This window comes from Micropterus salmoides, unplaced genomic scaffold (genome assembly GCF_014851395.1).
Source record: "Micropterus salmoides isolate LMB-PRFRI ecotype aquatic unplaced genomic scaffold, ASM1485139v1 Ms_hic_scaffold_9, whole genome shotgun sequence".
In the NCBI taxonomy this organism is placed as follows: domain Eukaryota; kingdom Metazoa; phylum Chordata; class Actinopteri; order Centrarchiformes; family Centrarchidae; genus Micropterus; species Micropterus salmoides.
In genome coordinates this window covers 37,345,199-37,366,522 of record NW_024044681.1, presented here as the reverse complement: position 1 = coordinate 37,366,522, position 21,324 = coordinate 37,345,199, and the positions used below count along the sequence as shown (strand labels likewise).

Sequence of the window (21,324 nt, the reverse complement as noted above, 5' to 3'; positions counted from 1 at the left end):
TAATTACCATCAATGTACATATTTGTGAACGATGTAGCCTAAGTTTTGTTAAGGTATTTAACATTAACGTTACATATTTTTGAGCAACAAGTAACGTAACGTTAATGTTAGCTAGCCTATCTGTTCTGTAGCTAACTCCTTAGCCAACACTTGTGACACCCATGACTCATTTTAAAACCCACTGTATTAAACAGGATCTTAGACAACTAACGTTAGGCTTACTGAATCATAACATTATTTTTTCACGTCAAATTGCTATTCTTATTGACGTTGGTTTAATGCATTGGATTTTGCAGGCTAACATCCAGTGCAGTAAAATACTGTTACAATATGCAACTATTTTGAATGTTTGGTAACTTATATTCACATAGTCCCTTATTGTATTGTGTGGATCCAGCCCATTGTCCTGCATATATGTTAGATGTCAAGAGAAAATGGCGGACGCAAAAGAGGAGGTGAACCATTTTCTAAAATTTTTATTACATTAAAGTAGTAAATTTGTTGTGGTGTTTGTTTCAGTTACATTTCATTATTTCTCCCCATACTCTAGGATAATTTGCTCAATATGGCCCTCGATTTGGTGGCTAGACTGAGAGCTACATTGAATAATCCAACACCAAACAGTATGTATCATGAGTAACCATCTTTACTAGGTTGCCAGCTCTAGACAACATGTGTGGTTTGATTACATTATGTTGCTTTCCTTATATATATTTAACAATATATAAATTCTCTTTTTGGAACAACTTATTGCATTCGTTATGGAAGTAGCATCCAGGCAGGACACATCCCAGGAACCACAACAGCACAATGCAGTGCGTGGAATGGCACCTTCAGGGACTGCAGTTCAACAGAATAGGGCCAGGTTTGGATGTTGTTCAAAGGATGCATCTCAGATGTTTCAACAACAGCCCTCTTCAGTTCCTCGCACAGTTGTTTGACTGTTGATTTAAATTAATTTGAAGTGTAGGCCTCCTTCGGCTGTGCGGCTGTGTCCGGGGCGGCTGTGGCTCAGGAGGTAGAGCGGGATGGGCCGTTAATCGGAAGGGCGGCGGTTCAATCCCTGGCTCCCCCTGACTGCGTGTCGAAGTGTCCTTGGGCAATGTTAGTTTCCGTTTGAGCACTTAGGCTCAGTGTATGAATGTGTGACTGGTGAATGCAGATGTAGTGTAAAAGCACTTTGAGTGGTCGAAAAGACTAGAAAGGCGCTATACAAGTACGGAGCATTCCTTCGCGATTGTCCAAAAAAAGGTCCGGCATCATAACACCAATCGAATTCTTTCTTCTGGACAGCCCAACAGAAAGAACCCCCAAACCATCTGATGAGCTAATGCTTCTACAAGCTGGGTTAGGAAGAAGGACTGTAACTGTCCCAGAGGATGCTGGCCATAATGAGGCATGTTGTATGACACTTAATGAATTAAGAACTGAAATTTGAACAAAAATATCGTTAACCTATACTAAAACAGCATATCCAGTGAAAACAGTAGCCCCAATCTTAGCCACCAAAACCATTTCATTTATTCTTGGAATGCTGCCAATAAGTCTAATGTACAGATTTGTCTTAAGCTCATTGATTTGATATATATTTGCTAATCTTACTTACATGCTTTAAATTCATAGATTACACACATTCTTTCTGAGACATATCCGCAGATGTCAGAACTGGAGGGTGCCTGGATGCTGCACAAAGCCATGGGTAAAAAGCAAGAGATTGAAGTAGACTTTTTGTCTCCAAGCAAAGGAAATTTATTGAATTTTTGTTTGTTATAAAGTTGTCATTTTTGAAAAGTATGATTCTTCCAACAAGGGGCAGAAAATAAATATTTGTTTAATATTTGAACTTAAACAGGAGGATCAGGTCAATGGAAACTCAACTTGTTGACACCTGAAGAGGATGGATACACAGGGGCCAGCCTTGTAAAGAGCCGTGGAGGCAAGGGCTGTCTTATACATTATGCCCATCCAGAACACACTGGACATTTCTCCCCTACCCTTCACAGCTCTGGAGTTCCAGGCCATGCCCGGTGTGTGTCATGCCAGGAGTATGTGCCCCTGCAGCTCCATGTCAAGACATGTATCCAGTCTAAAGTCAAGGTTGAGGTATGGCTTTGCTGATGTGAAACTGTAAAATTGATGTTCATTCTCCTTATTTGATGTACAGGTTGGTGTCGTCATTGTGTCATTTCTTAAATATCACAGCAACTACTGGATGTTAACAGTGTCCCTGTCAGCTTAACCCAAAATTGCTAAAAAGCACCGTTTAGAGCTATTGTTTTTTGTAAGTCATCAGTCTTGATATTTAATGTTATAGACCCACTGTGATGATGACATTATCAACTTGGATGATGAAGTGGTAAGCGATACAATACAAATGAAGAGATCATACATAGTATTTCATATTATTGAGCCATACATTTATGATTTTATTTCCAATATATTTGATGTGAATGACCCAGTAATGTTTTACAGGCATCCAGTGATGTCCAGCCATCACATTTGGAGTGTAAGATGAGCAAACTGCAGTGCTACATCAATTCATTCTGTTTCTTCTTAAGATTTAGGTTTTAAGAATTACCAGTAAAATGTTTTACATGATCTGTTCTCATCAAAGAGTCCGGCTCCGCACCTTGGTAGATCAGTCTTTAGCTACTGTAGCTAGCCAGTCCCCGGTAGTCGGTGCGGAACGGCCTGAGTTAGCCTGTGGTAGCCGTCCCCCGGCATCTCCTGTGCAGCCAGGAAAGGGGGGGGGGGTTGGGTGACTGTCCGAAGGAGGAATAGTCATAAGCATTCAAAGTCCACGGGGCACCATCAACCTGTTCACGTTTCTAACAGATTTTCCCCACTCAGCGACACACCCGCTGAGAAACCAACTCTGATCATTGGCAGCTCCATTTTGAGAAACGTGAAGTTAGCGAAGCCAGCGGCCATAGTTAAGTGCATCCCTGGAGCCAGAGCGGGCGACAATGAGTCTTATTTGAAACTGCAGGCTAAGGATAAACGTAAATACAGTAAGATTGTTATTCACGTCGGCGGTTATGACTCCCGGTTACGCCAATCGGAGGTCATCAATTAATGTTGAGTCGGTGTGTACATATGCAAAAACAATGTCGGACACCGTAGTTTTCTCTGGACCCCTGCCAAATCTGACCAGTGATGACATGTATAGCCGCATGTCGTCATTCCGCCGCTGGTTGTCGAGGTGGTGTCCAGCAAACGATGTGGGCTTTGTTGATCATTGGCAGACTTTCTGGGGAAGACCTGGTCTGATCCGGAGAGACGGCATCCCTCCCACTTGGGAAGGAGCAGCTCTCATTTCTAGAAATCTGGCCAAGTTTATTAGTGGACCAAATCCATGACAACCCAGAGTTGAGACCAGGAGGCAGAGTCGCAGTTTAACACACTTCTCTGCCCTTCTTTTTCAGCAGTTACCCACCCAAAACCCTACGCAGAGTCGCAGTCTAACACACTTCTCTGCTCCTCCATTTCAGGAGTTACTTAGTGAAAATCCTATAGTGACGGTGTCTGTCCCCCGACCATCGAAATTATTTAAAAAGGTAAACAGAAGAGGAGCTGTGCATAAAAACAATAGTGCAAACGAATAGGAGAGTTAAATGTGGACTCTTAAACATCAGATCTCTCTCTTCTAAAGGTGTACTAGTAAATGAACTAATCAGATTATGATATTGATTTATTTTGTCTTACTGAAACCTGGCTGGGCCTTGTTCTTAGTCTTTCGCACCCAAGTTGGAAATCACTGCAACCAATTCTCTTCGTTATAGCGTACCGAGCACCTGGCCCGTATTCTGAATTCTTATCTGAATTTGCAGAGTTTTTGTCAACTTTAGTCCTTAAAACGGACAAAGTTATTATTGTAGGGGATTTTAATATTCATGTGGATGTTGAGAATGACAGCTTTAGTACTGCGTTTATCTCTCTGTTAGATTCCATTGGCTTCTCTCAGAGTGTTCATGAACCGACTCACTGTTTTAACCACACCCTCGACCTTGTTTTGGTGTATGGTATTGAAATTGAACATTTAGTGGTGTTCCCACAGAATCCCTCTTTGTCCGACCACTGTTTGATAACTTTTGAGTTTGTATTGCTGAACTACTCGCCATTGGGCAAAAATTTCTATACAAGATGTCTGTCTGATAGTGCTGTAGCTAAATTTAAGGATGCGATTCCATCAGCTCTAAATACATTATCTAGTCACAAAGTAACGGAGGACTCCTATGCTAGTTTCAGTCCCTCCCAAATCGATCATCTTGTTGATAGTGCTGCAGGCTCGCTGCGAATGACACTCGACTCTGTAGCCCCTCTAAAAAAGAAAATACTAAAACAAAGACGGTTAGCTCCATGGTATAATACTGAAACTCGCAAATTAAAGCAAATATCGCGGAAACCAAAGTGGAAAATTCTCGTTTAATTTGGCAAGATAGTCTTAAAACTTATAGGAAGGCCCTCCGTAATGCTAGAGCAGTGTACTACTCGTCATTAATAGAGGAAAATAGGTTTCTTTTCAGCACTGTAGCCAGGCTGACAGAGAGTCACAGCTCTATTGAGACAAGTATTCCCATAGCTCTCAGTAGTTACGATTACATGAGCTTCTTTAATGATAAAATTCTAGCTATTAGAGACAAAATTCACCAAGACCTGCCCTCAACTGGCACGACTTATCTCTTAACTCAGGAACCTTAGAAACAGCTGTAGAACCAGATACATGTTTAGACTGTTTTGCTTCCCTCAATCTTTACCAACTAACTTCAATAATTTCTTCACCTAAACCAGGGGTATTCAATTAGATTTCAAAGAGGTCTAGTTAGAGAAAATTTCCTGAAGCAAAGGTCCGGAACATCAAAACGACGAACTTGCGTTATCATTCAGTACTATAACCTATAGTTGTATCAACACATGTTTTTAGTCAACAACGGACTGTCAAATCAAATAATATTTCAGTCAGTTTTCACATCAAACTGGAGGGATAATAAATAATAACTATTCAAATAATAAATTCAAAATTTAAGTAAACTAAAGTGCCTAATTTTTAGAAAAAATGTAATAAAAAGTGTAGCTTGAAGTGATGAAGTGTAGTCTTAACCAATTTTATAATAAACACTCAAACCCATCATAACAAATGAACAGCTGTAATGCCTCCTCTTCTCTTTCATTTCCTCTTACAGAGCTACCACTTTCCTACTTTCTGTTGTTCAGTGAGAAACGTGAGCTCCAGCTAGCATATTGGAGATCTATGAGATATTCTGGTTTTGAACTGCCCCTGGGAGGAATGTACATGTAAAAATCTGTACATTCTTGATTAAAAGTCATGTGAAATCTCTTATCTTTCGTCTCCTCAATTCGGGTGTGTTTCCAAAACGTTTCTGGTGAATCTCGCGGACTCGACTCGCAAGCATCGGTATGCACAGATTTGATTGGCTGAGCAGCGTCACATGAGACGATTGGAGCACATGCGATTGGTCTGTGAGTTTCCTGGTCCTCTAAACCAGTACAGTAAATGCTAGAAAAGCTGTGCGGGTTAAAATAGAAACGCTCCGTCACGAGGTAGTAAGTCTCAATAATAAATGTGCTGTAGGTCGGCGGTCCGGAGAGGACGGCAGCTGGGTCCGGATCCGGACCGCGGTCCGCCTATTAGTGACCTCTGATCTAAACCATCAACCTGCCTCTTAGACCCCATCCCGACTAGGCTGCTTAAAGATGTTTTACCCTTAGTCAGCACCTCTATACTAGATATGATCAATCTATCTTTATCAACAGGCTATGTACCACAGTACTTTAAAGTAGCTGTAATTAAACCTCTTCTGAAAAAGCCCAAACTTGATCCAGATGTTTTAGCCAACTATAGACCTATATCTAACCTTCCATTTCTCTCTAAGGTTCTGGAGAAAGCAGTTGCTAAACAGCTGTGTGACTTTCTACAGAGCAATAGTTTATTTGAGGATTTTCAGTCAGGATTTAGAGCTCATCATAGCACAGAGACAGCACTGGTGAAAATTACTAACGACCTTCTTATTGCATCAGACAAAGGACTTGTCTCTGTACTGGTTTTATTAGATCTTAGTGCTGCATTTGATACCATTGACCATCAGATCCTATTGCAGAGACTGGAATATTTCATTGGCATTAAAGGAACCGCTCTAAGCTGGTTTAAGTCCTATTTATCAGATCGATTTCAGTTTGTACATGTTAACGATGAGTCCTCCATGCATGCCAAAGTTAGTCATGGAGTTCCTCAAGGATCTGTCCTCAGACCAATCCTCTTCACTTTATATATGCTTCCTTTAGGCAATATTATCAGGAAACATTCCATAAGCTTTCATTGTTATGCAGATGATACTCAGTTATATCTATCGATCAAGCCAGATGAAACTCATCAGTTAGCTAAACTTCAAATGTGCCTTCAGGATGTTAAAACCTGGATGACCTGTAATTTTCTCATGTTAAACTCAGATAAAACTGAAGTTATTGCTCTGGGGCCCAAGCACCTCCGTGACGCATTATCTAAAGATATAGTTTCCCTGGATGGCATCGCCCTGGCCTCCAGCACCACTGTGAGGAATCTTGGCGTTATCTTTGATCAGGACATGTCGTTTAAGTCTCACATTAAGCAAATTTCAAGGACCGCCTTTTTTCACCTACGTAATATTGCGAAAATCAGGAACATCCTGTCTAAAAATGATGCAGAAAAACTAGACCATGCATTTGTTACTTCTAGGCTGGATTACTGCAATTCCTTATTATCAGGCTGCTCGAAAAAGTCCATTAAGACTCTTCAGCTGATCCAGAATGCTGCAGCACGTGTTCTGACAGGAACCAGGAAAAGAGATCACATTTCTCCTGTTTTAGCTTCTTTGCATTGGCTTCCAGTAAAATCCAGAATAGAATTTAAAATCATTCTTCTTACCTACAAAGCTCTTAATGGTCAGGCACCATCTTATCTTAAAGAGCTCATAGTACCTTACTACCCCACCAGAGCACTGCGCTCCCAGAATGCAGGGTTACTTGTGGTTTCTAGAGTCTCCAAAAGTAGACTAGGAGCCAGAGCGTTCAGCTATCAAGCTCCTCTCCTGTGGAACCAGGTTCCAGTTTGGGTTCAGGAGGCACACACCATCTCCACATTTAAGAGTAGGCTTAAGACTTTCCTCTTTGATAAAGCATATAGTTAGGACTGGCTCAGGTTAGTCCTGAACCATCCCTTAGTTATGCTGCTATAGGCCTAGACTGCCGGGGGATTTCCCATGATGCACTGAGCTCCTCTCTCCTCTACTTTCTCTCCCTCTGTATGCAACCTTATCCCATTATTGCATGTTACTAACACAACTTCTCCCCTTTCTGGTAGTCTTGTGCTTTCTCGTCTCTGTCCTCTCTCCTATCACTTCCTGCAGGTTTTCTGGCTCTGGAGCTGTGGAGTCTGGATCTGTGGTTGCGGGTCACCTGCTGCCCCCGTGTTCCTGCTCGACACCCTCTGCTGCAACGACTATTGTTGCTAGTCTTATTGTTATTATTGTTATTATAATCATTAACATTACGATTGTTACCATTAACACTATTATAAATATCTGTACCATTTTTCATTTAGTCTATAGCAACATCACCTTCACTGTCTGTACCTCTGTGTGTATATTGTGTAGTCTCTCTCCCCCCCCCCAACCGGTCGAGGCAGATGGCCGCCCTCCCTGAGCCATGGTTCTGCTCGAGGTTTCTGCCTCTTAAAAGGAAGTTTTTCCTTGCCTCTGTCGCCTAGTGCTTGCTCTTGGTGGGAACTGTTGGGCTTTTGTAAATATCATCACAGAGTACGGTCTAGACCTGCTCTTTTATGAAAAGCGCTGTGAGATAACTGTTGTTGTGATTTGGCGCTATATAAATAAAATTGAAATTGAATTGATCTTTACAGCAACACAAATGAGGGAGATGCAGACATTAGTGATGAGAACAAGGAGCACTTTGGCAGGTATGCAGTAGAATAGAGTTTTTAATGGGATTGGATAATGACGCTTGCCTTGGTCTATGGCACTGAATTCTCAACAACATTGTTGGGTGTGAATGCTGCAAGCATTCGCATCCTATGTTATTGCTAACCTTTATTATTATCCTTCAGTAACGTTTTTTCATGCGCTAACTTGTCCCACACAAAAGTGCAATAGCATGTGGTTTGCAAATACTTTAAACAGATAAGGTGCTTTTTACCAGCAGTATTCCCTTTACACAGAAGCAATAAAATATTGTAAATCTCAACTTAAACATTACTGTATTCAAATCAAATATAAAACCAAAGATATTTGCCACTGACCTTTTATCTAGCTTGTTAAAACAAGTTAGAGTCCAGAGTCAAGATCAGAACATCATAACAGGCACCTTCTGAGTAACAGGTTAACATATATAAATCTGTTTTCTTGTATCAGAGGGCAGCATAAACAGTCTGTGTTAAGTAGCATGTGTCCCTGTCAGAATGAGGTGAAGTGGACGCCTCCCACAAACGCCCGCCACCGAAGTTGAACTGTCTTGAACTTTTTGTATGCAACACAAATGATTGGAAGAGAGACTGATCCTCGCTGTTTGTGAGTTTCCAGAATCTATTACTGTTTAAATAGGACATCAACAGAGGATGGAATGAGTAACCCCATGGGACCAAGCGACTACATTGTGATTTTAAGAACATTCCATTTCACTTGTGCTAGACCTACATTAACACCTCGCAAAGCTTTTTTAAAAAATGCTTTCCCTCCTGTTTTAAGAGCATAACTACAGTGACAGTGTGTTGGGCTCTGGGCGCTGCCATAACACGGGTGACCTACACTCACACTGTGCCTGAATGCACCCTGTACAGACAAACGGAGGAATGTAGCTGCTGCTGCTGCTTTGCTAACATGCTGCTTCCACTATGCCTCCTGTGTAGACAGTGTTGAAGTGAAGACTTCAGAGAAAAGGAGCTCTTACATTTTTTGGTAGGTGCTGAGAGTCAAGTGAGTGGAGTGGTCTTCTTCTGGCGGAGTTTTCGCCTGATGGATGGTTCCTCTGGGGAAGTACAGAAGATCTCCTGCCTGTGGAGCGAGAAAATGACTCAGAAACACCTAACTCTTGGAGTAACGCATAATTAAAATTATTACTGTAATAATATTACTTTTCCCAGTAACTGGTAGTGTAACAGATGACTATTTCCAAAACAGTAATACTATTACAGTTACTAAACCAAGTAACGCTGCGTTACTGCACGTACCATCCTTGACGTGAATGCACCACTGCGTTGCGGGTCAGCGGCACCGGATCATATGTTGTTCAAGTCAGCTGTTCTCCATCCTTTCTTCAGCTTTTTGGCTGAAGAAAGAATGGAGGGACAGAGGTGTTCTTTCGACAGCTGTAAGTAACGTTACTGCCGTTATTGTGTCACAGTCGCAAAGCAGTAGTGAAAGTAATAGTAACGTAATGAGTAACATAACTAGTTACTTTTATCACCCAGTAATAAGTAATATTACTTTGAGTAATAAGTAACTGGTAACTTATTACAATGTCTGAGTAACTTGCCCAACACTGATATTCAAATACTGTATATACACACATACAGTATTTACACACTAGGGTTGCAATTAGGGCTGGACGATTAATTGAAAAGTAACTGAAACAGAAATCCAGAACCTCTAACCGACGTAATATTATATATTATTCCCATGTTGGTAATTTGGGTTTTTAATCCTGAGAGCGGATGTTAGCTAGAGCAAACCGGCTTCACTTTCCAGCAAACAACAGACAGACTCTTATTACTACTACTTATTAACGGACACAATGTGACCTACACCAGCGTTTCTCAACATTTTTTTGGTCATGGCACACAAGTATGCAAAATCTCGAGTCACCCCAGTCTGAAATGTATTAAAAATGTACCTTCTGCATCCCTCTGACAGCCAACACGCACCAAAAGTGGTTATAAATGTGACTTAGTATTAAAGGTTCAGTGTGTAATATTTCTGATGATCTATTGACAGAAATGCAATTTACGATCCATAACTATGTTTTCAGTGGTGTATAAAGACCTTACATACATGGTGTATAAAGACCTTACATAACGGTTCACCGTTATGTTTTTATTACCTTAGAATGAATCATTTCTAGCTACAAAAGCCCAGGTCCCCCCTTCCATGGACGTCGGCACGTTGCGTCGTCATGTTACTACAGTAGCTGAAAACGGACACACGTTCTTCTTGTTCTACTTCTAGTAGATTTCAGGCAGTGTAGACACTCATCACTACGTTGAATACGTCCGTTAGAAGAAGTAGTAGTAGTAATAAAATACTGCAGGGGTTGGCAAATACGTTTTGCACCAGAGCAATATTTTCAACCATGAGATGGTGGGTGAGAATATAAGCCATAATTATTTGATGCTATTGTTATGTTGTTCGGTTAGCTCAGTCAGTAAAGCGCTGGACTCTCACCTCGGGACAATTTATTTTTCCTCTCTTCAACAAATGGATTCTGCAGCGAATGTTTCTAAGATTACAGCATGTGCTGCAGTCTATGTGTTTCGGTGTTTGATCCTCATCCATCAACCTATGGATGCGTTTGCATTTCCCAAGTATCTCCAGGCAGAGGAAATTTAAGCCTCGTTCACACTACACGATTTTTAGCCCAAATTTGCCAGTCTGCGAACTCAGCAACCATCGGGCTGTGATCAGGGGTAAATCAGCGATATCGTTATGTGTGAACTACTCAACGACGCGTCAAAACGGCTCCCTGACGCATTGATTACACATCACCGACGTCTGCCAGATATCTAGCATTTGATCAATGGTGTCAAAAGCAGCACTAAGGTCCAGGAGTACCAGGATTGAGCACATACCTTCAGACATTAAAAGGTCATTGGTGACTTTAAGCAGGGCAGTCTCAGTGCTGTGGCACTTACTGAAACCAGACCGAAACTTTCCAAATATTTTGTTATTTTCCAGTACAGTGAGCAGCTGTTCGGACACAATTCTTTCTGAAATCTTTGCAATAAAAGGCTGTTTTGGTGTAAACTTTTGTGGGAGGGAGGGATCTAAAACAGGTTTCTTTAAAAGTGGGTTCACGCAAGCCGTTTTAAAATAATCAGGGACACAACCAGTAGATAGGGAGCTGTTGAAAACAGAGATCAAATGGGGCCCAACAGAATCCATTACTTTCAGTAAAAACTTTGTAGGTATTACATCAAGTGAGCTGGAGGACACTCATTTGTAAAACTGTTTTTAAAAGCTCAGACAAGTCGATGGGATAAAACTGGTTAAAACTCTCTTGTTGCTGGTGAGGAACCTCTGAGTAAGAGGCCGCGGGGGTAATAGAGGCTCTGATTGACACCACCTTATTGGTAAAATAAGATAAAAACAATTCACAGTCATCATTACTTCCAGCTGAGTCACAAGGAGGGGTTGGGTTTACCAGCTGATCCACAGTCTTTAACAGAAACCTGGGATTGTGTTTATGTGTAGTAATGAGTTCAGAAAAATAGTGTGTTCTCGCATCCTTAACCATGTTATTGTAGTTAATTAATAAATCCTTCAGACTGAGGTAATGGACTTAGAGATTGGATTTTTTCCATCTGCGCTCTGCTTTCCTGCATTCCCTTTTGAGGCTGCGAATGCTGTCATTTATCCAGGGTTGCTTACTAGCTTTAGACGTAGGCCTAACCTTTAGAGGAGCAGTAATATTTAGTGAAGACAAGCAGATATGATTGAAGTGATCGACCAGATTGTTGGTGTTGGAATCAGACAGGTGTTGGCTTTGGCTCTGAAAGAATGTGCAAAACTTTGAAACACTTTGTTCATTAAAGATGCGAGAACACACGGAGCTTGGTGAGGCGGCATGAGTAAGATGTAAGTTAGGCTTGAAAATCTTAGCTCACAAAAATACATCGTACAGAAAGGTAGCAGAATTGCAATGGCGCTACTTGAAACTACTGGGTACTACTTCTTTAGCAATAGCCAAAACCTGTCCAAAGCCATGTCTTGAAATTTTATTTTCAATGTGCAATCTTCCCTGGTTTTTGCCAGTTGCCACTGTTAGCACAGGGGCATGTCTATGGAGCTTTCCAGTGCACATGAACTCCAAGGGTCATGGACCCAGTCAAACTGCACAAAAGATTCCAATGAACAACGGTGACTAAATCTCTCATCAAGAATTTTCACATGCTGAGAGATAAGTGTGCAGCTGTTTGACTGTTATCTGCACAAGGGAAATATTTCAGTGTCAGAGTGTGAGCTTAGATCTGAAGCCACACATAGACATATACATACACATATACACAGACACATGTTGTACCTTCAGTGTAATATCATGGGTTGGGCTGCCGATCCTGTCCTCTGACTCCACGCTGTACTCTGCTGCCAGAGGAACAGTAGGACTGTAGAGAAGCCAATGTTTCTGTCCCTCCAGCTGCAGAATAAACACCTGGGCAAAGAGGCATGTTACTGAGAGTTGGTACCTGCTGTCTGCTGGGTCCCTATTTACCAACTTACTTTCATTGCACTAAAGGTTCTAAACTGAGAAACTGCAACTGAAATTAAACAGCTGAATGTAGAGTTGCAGCACTCTTGTCAAAGTTCTTTCACGTTTGAAACAATGTACATTTTTGAAAGCTCAGTATAATTCCATTTTTCAAAAATTTTGAGATGAGTTTGTGGTGGAAAGTTACTAAGTACATTTACTCAACTAATGTAAGGCAGCCAAAAATAGCTCATGTCACTCCTCATTCCATTCCTCTCCACTCTCCCTTTTCCTGCCGACATTAAGTTCCAGTCTGGTATGTTTGTCTACAGAGAGGTCACCTATCAGAACTTCCTCATTCAGGTTTATGAGGCTTCTTGTTATCACTGATCTGCAAATGAACGGGGACTAACTTACAATAGTCAAAATGTTGTTGAGAAAATTCTGGGGAAAAAATATATATATAACAGTAAATAAAATCTGCTGATTTCAGGTGTATCGTATGGTGACGGGGCCCATTCTGCATAATAAGTGTTTCTACACTGCCATTAGTGTGTCATCTTTGTGCCATAAATATGAAGCAGCTTTTGCTGTTGAATGAGTTCAGTCATGAATTTATTGTTGTACCTCAACATCGTCATAGTGAGCAGGAAGGCCCTGGGACTCCTGAGGTGTGATGTAGATGTTAGACCCCACCAAGGCTCCAAAGAAACACTCCAGCTTCTCTTGGATCCTCCACAGTTCATCCTGACACACACACACACACACACACAAAACATTATTGACAGATGAATCATGACTTCTCAAAGACCATATGATCTTTGCTGATGTACAAATTGGCTCTGCCATCCCCACAGACAAAGCAAGTTTAAAGTTCACTGAGATCTTGTGAAATTTGGCAATGAATGTTTTAGCAGATTCAAAATCTTGCTATCCTATTCTTTGATCAGATAATTCCTGTCACAAAAATAGAAAAATCAGAATTCACCTGCAGCTTATTGTCAGGAGAAGGGTAAAAGCTTTGCCATTCTTAATACATGATAAAAGGTCTTTCTGCATAGTATCAAAACATTGACAGATACCAAGTGTCAAAATAAACACAATCAAAAACCCACAATGACTTGCTGCTGTTGTTGCGTCAATGAATCTAAAAGGGTTACAAGCATGGGATGCAGAGTACTCCCTGAGAATTGTACAGCTGCATTCATGACTTTGGCCAGTTAGGGGCAGTGGAACAGCACAACATGCCTCAATTCCACACTACAGGTGCTGGTCATATAATTAGAATATCATCAAAAAGTTGATTTATTTCAGTAATTCCATTCAAAAAGTGGAACTTGTATAATGTATACATTCATTCCACACAGACTGATATATTTCAAGTGTTCATTCCTTTTAATTTTGATGATTATAACTGACAACTAATGAAAACCCCAAAATCAGTATCTCAGAAAATTAGAATATTGTGAAAATGTTCAATATTGAAGACACCTGGTGCCACACTCTAACCAGCTGATCAACTCAAAACACCTGCAAAGGCCTTTAAATGATCTCTCAGTCTAGTTCTGTAGGCTACACAATCATGTGGAAGACTGCTGACTTGACAGCTGCCCAAAAGACGACCATTGACACCTTGCCCAAGGAGGGCAAGACACAAAAGGTCATTGCTAAAGAGGCTGGCTGTTCACAGAGCTCTGTGTCCAAGCACATTAATAGAGAGGTGAAGGGAAGGAAAAGATGTGGTAGAAACAACTGTACAAGCAATAGGGATAACAGCACCCTGGAGAGGATTGTGAAACAAAACCCATTCAAAAATGTGGGGGAGATTCACAAAGAGTGGACTGCAGCTGGAGTCAGTGCTTCAAGAACCACCACGCACAGACGTATGCAAGACATGGGTTTCAGCTGTCGCATTCCTTGTGTCAAGCCACTCTTGAACAAGACAGAAGCGTCTCGCCTGGGCTAAAAACAAAAAGGACTGGACTGCTGCTGAGTGGTCCAAAGTTATGTTCTCTGATGAAAGTAAATTTTGCATTTCCTTTGGAAATCAAGGTCCCAGAGTTTGGAGGAAGAGAGGAGAGGCACAGAATCCACGTTGCTTGAAGTCCAGTGTAAAGTTTCCACAGTCAGTGATGGTTTGGGGTGCCATGTCATCTGCTGGTGTTGGTCCACTGTGTTTTCTGAGGTCCAAGGTCAACGCAGTCGTCTACCAGGAAGTTTTAGAGCACTTCATGCTTCCTGCTGCTGACCAACTTTATGGAGATGCAGATTTCATTTTCCAACAGGACTTGGCACCTGCACACAGTGCCAAAGCTACCAGTACCTGGTTTAAGGACCATGGTATCCCTGTTCTTAATTGGCCAGCAAACTGGCCTGACCTTAACCCTATAGAAAATCTATGGGGTATTGTGAAGAGGAAGATGCGATACGCCAGAACCAACTATGCAGAAGAGCTGAAGGCCACTATCAGAGCAACCTGGGCCCTCATAACACCTGAGCAGTGCCACAGACTGATGGACTCCATGCCACGCCGCATTGCTGCAGTAATTCAGGCCAAAGGAGCCCCAACTAAGTATTGAGTGCTGTACATGCTCATACTTTTCATGTTCATACTTTTCAGTTGGCCAACATTTCTAAAAATCCTTTTTTTGTATTGGTCTTCAGTAATATTCTAATTTTCGGAGATACTGAATTTGGGATTTTCATTAGTTGTCAGTTTTGATCATCACAATTAAATTAAACACTTGAAATATATCAGTCTGTGTGTAATGAATGAATATAATATCCAAGTTTCACTTTTTGAATGGAATTACTGAAATAAATCTTAATAATAAATCTCATTTATACTTTTTGATGATATTCTAATTATATGACCAGCACCTGTATATTGGGTGATGTATACAAAACTGCCATCAGACAATGTCTGCAAGCATGCCTGCAAATAATATAGCAGCATAACTAAGGGATGGTTCAGGACTCACCTGAGCCAGCCCTAACTATAAGCTTTATCAAAGAGGAAAGTCTTAAGCCTACTCTCAAATGTGGAGATGGTGTGTGCCTCCTGAACCCAAAATGGAACCTGGTTCCACAGGAGAGGAGCTTGATAGCTGAACGCTCTGGCTCCTAGTCTACTTTTGGAGACTCTAGGAACCACAAGTAACCCTGCATTCTGGGAGCGCAGTGCTCTGGTGGGGTAGTAAGGTACTATGAGCTCTTTAAAATGGCTCTGGAGCTGTGGAGTCTGGATCTGTGGTTGCGAGTCGCCTGCTGCCCCCGTGTTCCTGCTCGACACGCTCTGCCACAATTATTGTTACTAGTCCTATTGTTACTATTAGGGGTCCAAGCCGAGTGGGCTGGGAACCCACGAATGCAAGACATCGCAGTTCCCAGTACCAGCGGAGCTGGGAACCCTATTGTAATCGTTCTCCTTTTTATTTTTTTCTTCCGCCGCTAATTACACTACTGCAGCCCAGACCGTAACTGCTAGGGACACGAAACTCATAGGGTAGGTACAAGCCTACCTCTAGGGGGCGCTATAAGCAAGGTCAATGCGTTTGGGCTTGGAACTCCGGCCTATGAAGGCAGATATCAAAAACCTTATATCTACCCGTTCGGGGGATCGAATGGCCGACCTAATTTGGAGCATTCATGTGGGACGCCCCCCTGAGGGCCAGTGCACCAATTTTTGTGCAAACGCTAAAAACATGAGGTCATGTCAGACCTTACGTTTGCAATGCCCGATCTACACCAAACTCAGGGACCTTATCTGGCACGCCCTCCCGAGGGGCTGTGTGAAATTTGGCGTCAATCGGCCTCTAGTTGGTGCCATTACTTGGAAATCAAATAACACTCCCATTTCAGATATCCGTAACCGCAATCCCCTTTCATTTATAACTCTGCTCATTTATTCTCCACGAGCCCCCTGAGGCTCGGCGCGCAGCCCAGGCCGACTCACGCACCCTTAGCGGGGCCAGGTGGGGCGGCTTGCGCCGGGTGCTTGGACACCGCTTATAACTGCTTGCAGTTCTAGTTGTTATTATAATCATTAAAACTACAATTATCATTAACACTACTATAAATATCTGTACCATTGTTAATTCAGTCTAGAGCAACATTACTTTTACTGTCTGTACCTGTGTGTATATTGTGAAAGCTGCCTCCCTCCCCTCCCTCTCCTTCCATCTCTGTTCTTCTCTAGCCCTCCCTCTCTCCTTCACCCCCAACCGGTCGAGGCAGATGACTGCCTTCCCTGAGCCATGGTTCTGCTCGAGGTTTCTGCCTCTCAAAGGTCTGTCGCCCAGTGCTTGCTCTTGGAGGGAACTGTTGAGTTTCTGTAAATATCAGAGTGCGGTCTAGACCTGCTCTTTTATAAAAAGCACTCTTCCGCCGCTAATTACACTACTGTAATATAACTGTTGTTGTGATTGGGCGCTATATAAATAAAATTGAATTGAATAATGTACATCAACAGCATGCTAAAAAACATACAATGTTGGCTGTTCCGCCAGTGTATGAATGTGTGTGAATGTAAGTTTCTGTTTGAGCACTTAGGCTCAAATAATGAATTTGTGTGACTGGTGAATGCAGATGTAGCGTAAAAGCGCTTTGAGTGGTCGAAAAGACTAGAAAGGTGCTATAAAAATACAGAGCATTTACATTTCATTACATTGACAAAAGCTGTTTGAAATGAGTCAATAGTACAGGACTGGGAAACAGCTGGGGACTGGCATATTATCACTTTTAGACAGTAGAGCCCAAACGATACGGATATGAGCTAATTCACCCTTTGCTAAGCCACGCCCCAAATACACAGCTGGCCAATCACAGCGCAGTATATGACTCGCGCTAACTGAGGTCCGACACTTTCATGGCTGCGCTCCATTCACTCTAATGCAAAAGGAGTCGTTTTCTAGCTTTCTTCTGCTGTATTTTTCAAAGATACGGTCAAACGCTGTTCCTGGGGCACTTGTAATAGTTACAGTTGCTACCCAAAGAAGGTGAAAGGAGAAGTATGATTTATACTCCAAAACCTAAAATAAATCCAGGAAAATGTCGGCTGTGGGTTGTTCCTAATGTGATGTTAGTTAGCTAACACTTGCTAACTTCCTACTGAATGTAACGTAATAAAGCCCTACTGTTCTGCTTTTTAATGATTGTAATAATGAATAGAGGCCTACCCAGTTTTACAGGAACAGTGTTGATCCTTTATATCGTTGTCTTTTGCGTCAGTTGTCGGGGGGGATGAGGTGGTTCACTTGTACTGTGTGATCGGTAGGCTTTAGCTTTGACACCCTGAATAAAACTTTCAAATGTATAATGCAACTGAAACTGTCTGCTTCTTTCGGAGATCGATTTTTCAATATTTCTCTGGGGAGTGCAATAATAGAATATGGCAGCAAACTGTAACTGTAAGGGGGCGTGGCTTAGCAAAGGGTCAATTGCATCGAGAAAGTCAGATCCTTCACTCATGTCATGAGTGTTGCATAGTTTGCCCACCAGAGGGCCCTGTGCAGCTCCTCTGTTTAAAATACTTCAGCACCACAAAAATACAAAAGTAAACAATCAGTTGACCGGAGTCTACCGGAGCACGTGTAAACAATACGGAGATGTGCTGGGCTGTGTTACTGGTGAGTTGGTCCTTCGTCACCTTAATTGCATGACTTAAATAATAATAAAAACTGGCACTTCTCCAGCGCCAGCATTTCTCTCCTGAAAACATTCATGACTTGCTAACCCTCCCGTTTTTCACTGCACTCTCCCGGCTTCCTACCGGGTCACAGCAGTAACGTTATGTTTAATGTTACAGTAAGTTAGTTAAGTGTAGGAGGCTAAGTTCCGCTGCTGACAGATGCGATTGTATATTTCTTTCTGAAACAGTGTGGCTCTCTAGTTCATCACTTATAAATATTATAAACGTTGCCTACAACAGCTAACGCTGCCCATTGCTAAATTAGCCCAAAGCTAATGCTGTGTTTATCAGTGGCAGAGCATTAACATTAATGAGCCACTAAACTATACGTTTAATGTATTGTAAATATATCTGTGGGCCCTTTGTCTGTAGTTACAGTCAATGTGTCAGAAATGATTAAACCCGAGGGGATATATAAATAAATGTGAGCTGAACAAGTATCTAACACGACTTCCTGCCAAACAAAGTTATCTAGCTATTGCAAATGTGAAACGTTTTAGTTATACTGTGGTTGAGTGAAATCTTAAAGCTGCAAGTCCTCGCTGTAGACAGTCATAGTATTAGATGCATTCAACAGCAGGTCACTGTATCGTAGACGCCAGGTTTTAGACCCCAATGGTGGTTGAGAAATGGCTCTCGTAGCTTTAGATAGATTGAAAGAGTGCTGGTACAGGGATAAACTAGATGTGAATATGCTACATTGAAAGTAGTTATTACGGCAGATTATGTGAAAGGTAAAATACACGTGCTCTCTGTTTACAGATGGCTGAAAAGGTTGTACCTACAAGCAGCAAATATTTATTGATGTGCAGTGTTGACATGTTCAGTTGTTGAGACTGTATTCTATTTTCTTAATATAATTCATTTAGGACAAGGTATTATAGCCCACATACAGGACAGCTTTCAATATAGGCCTGTTTTAAATGTATTTAATACAGGAAAGGGGTCTATTATCCAAATCATTTTCAAAATCAGAATTTCTGCTCATAAATCAGCTCTTTTTCCCTTTAATATCAGCATCGGCCCCCTATATTGGTCGGGCTCTATTATACAATTGACTATTTACACACACAGAAGATACAGAGCACCATTAGCATTCATTTGGAGTTGTGTTTGTGTCCACCTGATGAATGTAAGTCCATTCACTCTCTATGCGGCTCTAAGAAACTGCTCCATGCACCACTATGTTCACTAGCAAGCTGCAAACTGAGAGTATTTGCTGTTTGGTGCTAGTGTACAGAGGGAGCTGAGGGGAACTGTAGAGTCTCTGTGTGTTTGTCACTATGTGTGACCCATTTAACATTAAGAAAGTCAATTGATCTGTTAACATAAAAATATGGATTGATGCAGCTTTAAGGAATGCAGGGAACATGAGCATTGTCCCACAGGCAACAAAGCCATGATTTCCTCGTTGCTGACAGCACTCTCACCTTGAACCTCTGCGGCTGGTGGAACTGGATGGTGGCCTTATTCTGAACCAAGTTCTTACTGAGAACACTTTTCTTAACTTGCCCCTCTTTGTTCAGCACTTTTTTCTTGCCGTTGATGCAGCGAACAACATTGATATCCCTGTAGTATTCCAGACCTTGAGAACACAGGCTCAGCAGGTCGGACAGCTGGAACAAAGACTGGTAGTAGGAGGCTGTGCTGGGATCAGACCTCTTCAGATGGAGGGGTTTCTTCTCCCAGTAGTCCCTGAAGAACTGTTCTGTCCCCATTGGGTGGATGAGGCTCTCGAACAGGCTGACCGGGCTATGGAAACACAGAGGGGATGGAACATTGCTGTGCTTTACCCTGCTCTGTTTAGGAGGGAGATGGTCCTCATCACTGTTCCGTCTCTTTACATTCTTTGTGTTGCTTTTCTTAGGCATTTTAATCTGAGGAAAAAGAATTCAAAGAATATTATCAGTGAGATGCTCACCTGAAATCAGGCAGATTTGTTGTTACATCTAGGACAATTAATTACCACTAAGCCATTTGGCTAAACCTACTAACAGGAGAAAAAAACAAAGGGTTTGTGCCAACACAAGCCTTGATGACAATTTCTACTACAGCCCCACAGCAGGGACAGCCAGGCACAGCTGAGCCTAGTGCTAGAGGCTAGAGAGAAAGCTGTTGTTAAAGTCAGTGTTCAGCTCTCAGTACTTTGGTGTAACGTTAGCTTCTAACTGAATAAATGTTGTAAAGTTTATATTCACTCCTGTTAGTGTTAACGTGAAGTAAGTTAACTGCTGATGCATTGTTGAACCAAACAAATCCTACTGCTGCTGCTGCACAGTATTCCACCTTATTAATAATTAAAGCTGTGATAATCTAGCTGTGCGCGCACGCGGAAGAGACACGCAGATCTCGGCAGAACACGTGAGCACAGCAACACGTTAACCTTCTCGGTGCTGCAGCCCGGCTCACATACTGTACGTTGACTTTGTTAGAGTGGGAGAATGGCGTTAGCGTTAGCGTTAACTCTTTACATACTCACTCACCTTTACAACGGCGGCTGACAGGAGCCCCTCACAGTGGATACAGAACGAGATCCAGAGTCGGAGGCGGGGGGTCACGTTCTTTCCTGTGAGAGCTGCTCATGGAGCGTGGTAAACACCATGGGAAAGCTAAAAAAGTTCGACATCCGTTGTCATCTTCTTCTTCTCTGAATTAATGGTGGTCGCAAACCAACGTATATAGGTGCATACGCCACCTACTGTAACCTCAGGGGATTACGCGCGTTTGACTATATAAACTGCGCAGCACTGACTTGACGTGATGCATGCTGGACTTAAAATAAGGCATGCTGGTTAGAATTTTTTTTTTTTTTAATCAAATCTTTATTCAAGATATACAGCAGGTAAACAACATCTTCTTTACATCAGTTGAGTCTACAGACAAATCACAAATAAGCCACCGAGGTCAAAGGGTTATCAAAAAGAAAATACAATCCAAACAAAGGCAAAAGAAAAAAAAATCCTGTAAAGCTTACAGAGGTTATATGGTTTAGCAGCTTTTTGTTTGTACACTTAATATTGAAAGAATATATTGTGTTGTGAGTCAGGACACGGTCACGGGAGAAGATCAGGATATCGTTGAGGCAAAAACAAAGCAGTGAAGGAAATCAGAGGACGTCATTGATTAGGGCTTGGAAAATGGCGGGGGCGTTGGTGAGACCGAAGGGCATA

The 21,324-nt window shown here is 41.9% G+C and overlaps 1 protein-coding gene and 1 long non-coding RNA gene across 2 annotated transcripts in view; one reads left to right on the top strand and one right to left on the bottom strand.

Annotated features, from left to right (window-relative positions):
* LOC119895919 overlaps positions 1–2,097 on the top strand; it is a 34,471-nt gene extending 32,374 nt beyond the window's left edge. The window contains exons 2-3 of the long non-coding RNA XR_005443130.1: positions 1,294–1,699; positions 1,853–2,097. This is a non-coding gene — a long non-coding RNA (uncharacterized LOC119895919). The remainder of the gene's footprint in view (positions 1–1,293; positions 1,700–1,852) is intronic.
* Positions 1–20,797, bottom strand: part of riox2 (ribosomal oxygenase 2) — a 36,906-nt gene extending 16,109 nt beyond the window's left edge. Inside the window, exons 1-5 of the mRNA XM_038709331.1 lie at positions 20,638–20,797; positions 19,585–20,031; positions 13,093–13,212; positions 12,301–12,429; positions 8,956–9,059 (exon numbers count right to left, since the gene is read on the bottom strand). Of these exons, the coding sequence (XP_038565259.1) occupies positions 8,956–9,059; positions 12,301–12,429; positions 13,093–13,212; positions 19,585–20,025 (794 nt within the window). The 5' untranslated portion in view covers positions 20,026–20,031; positions 20,638–20,797. The remainder of the gene's footprint in view (positions 1–8,955; positions 9,060–12,300; positions 12,430–13,092; positions 13,213–19,584; positions 20,032–20,637) is intronic.
* Between the last annotated feature and the right edge of the window lie 527 nt (positions 20,798–21,324).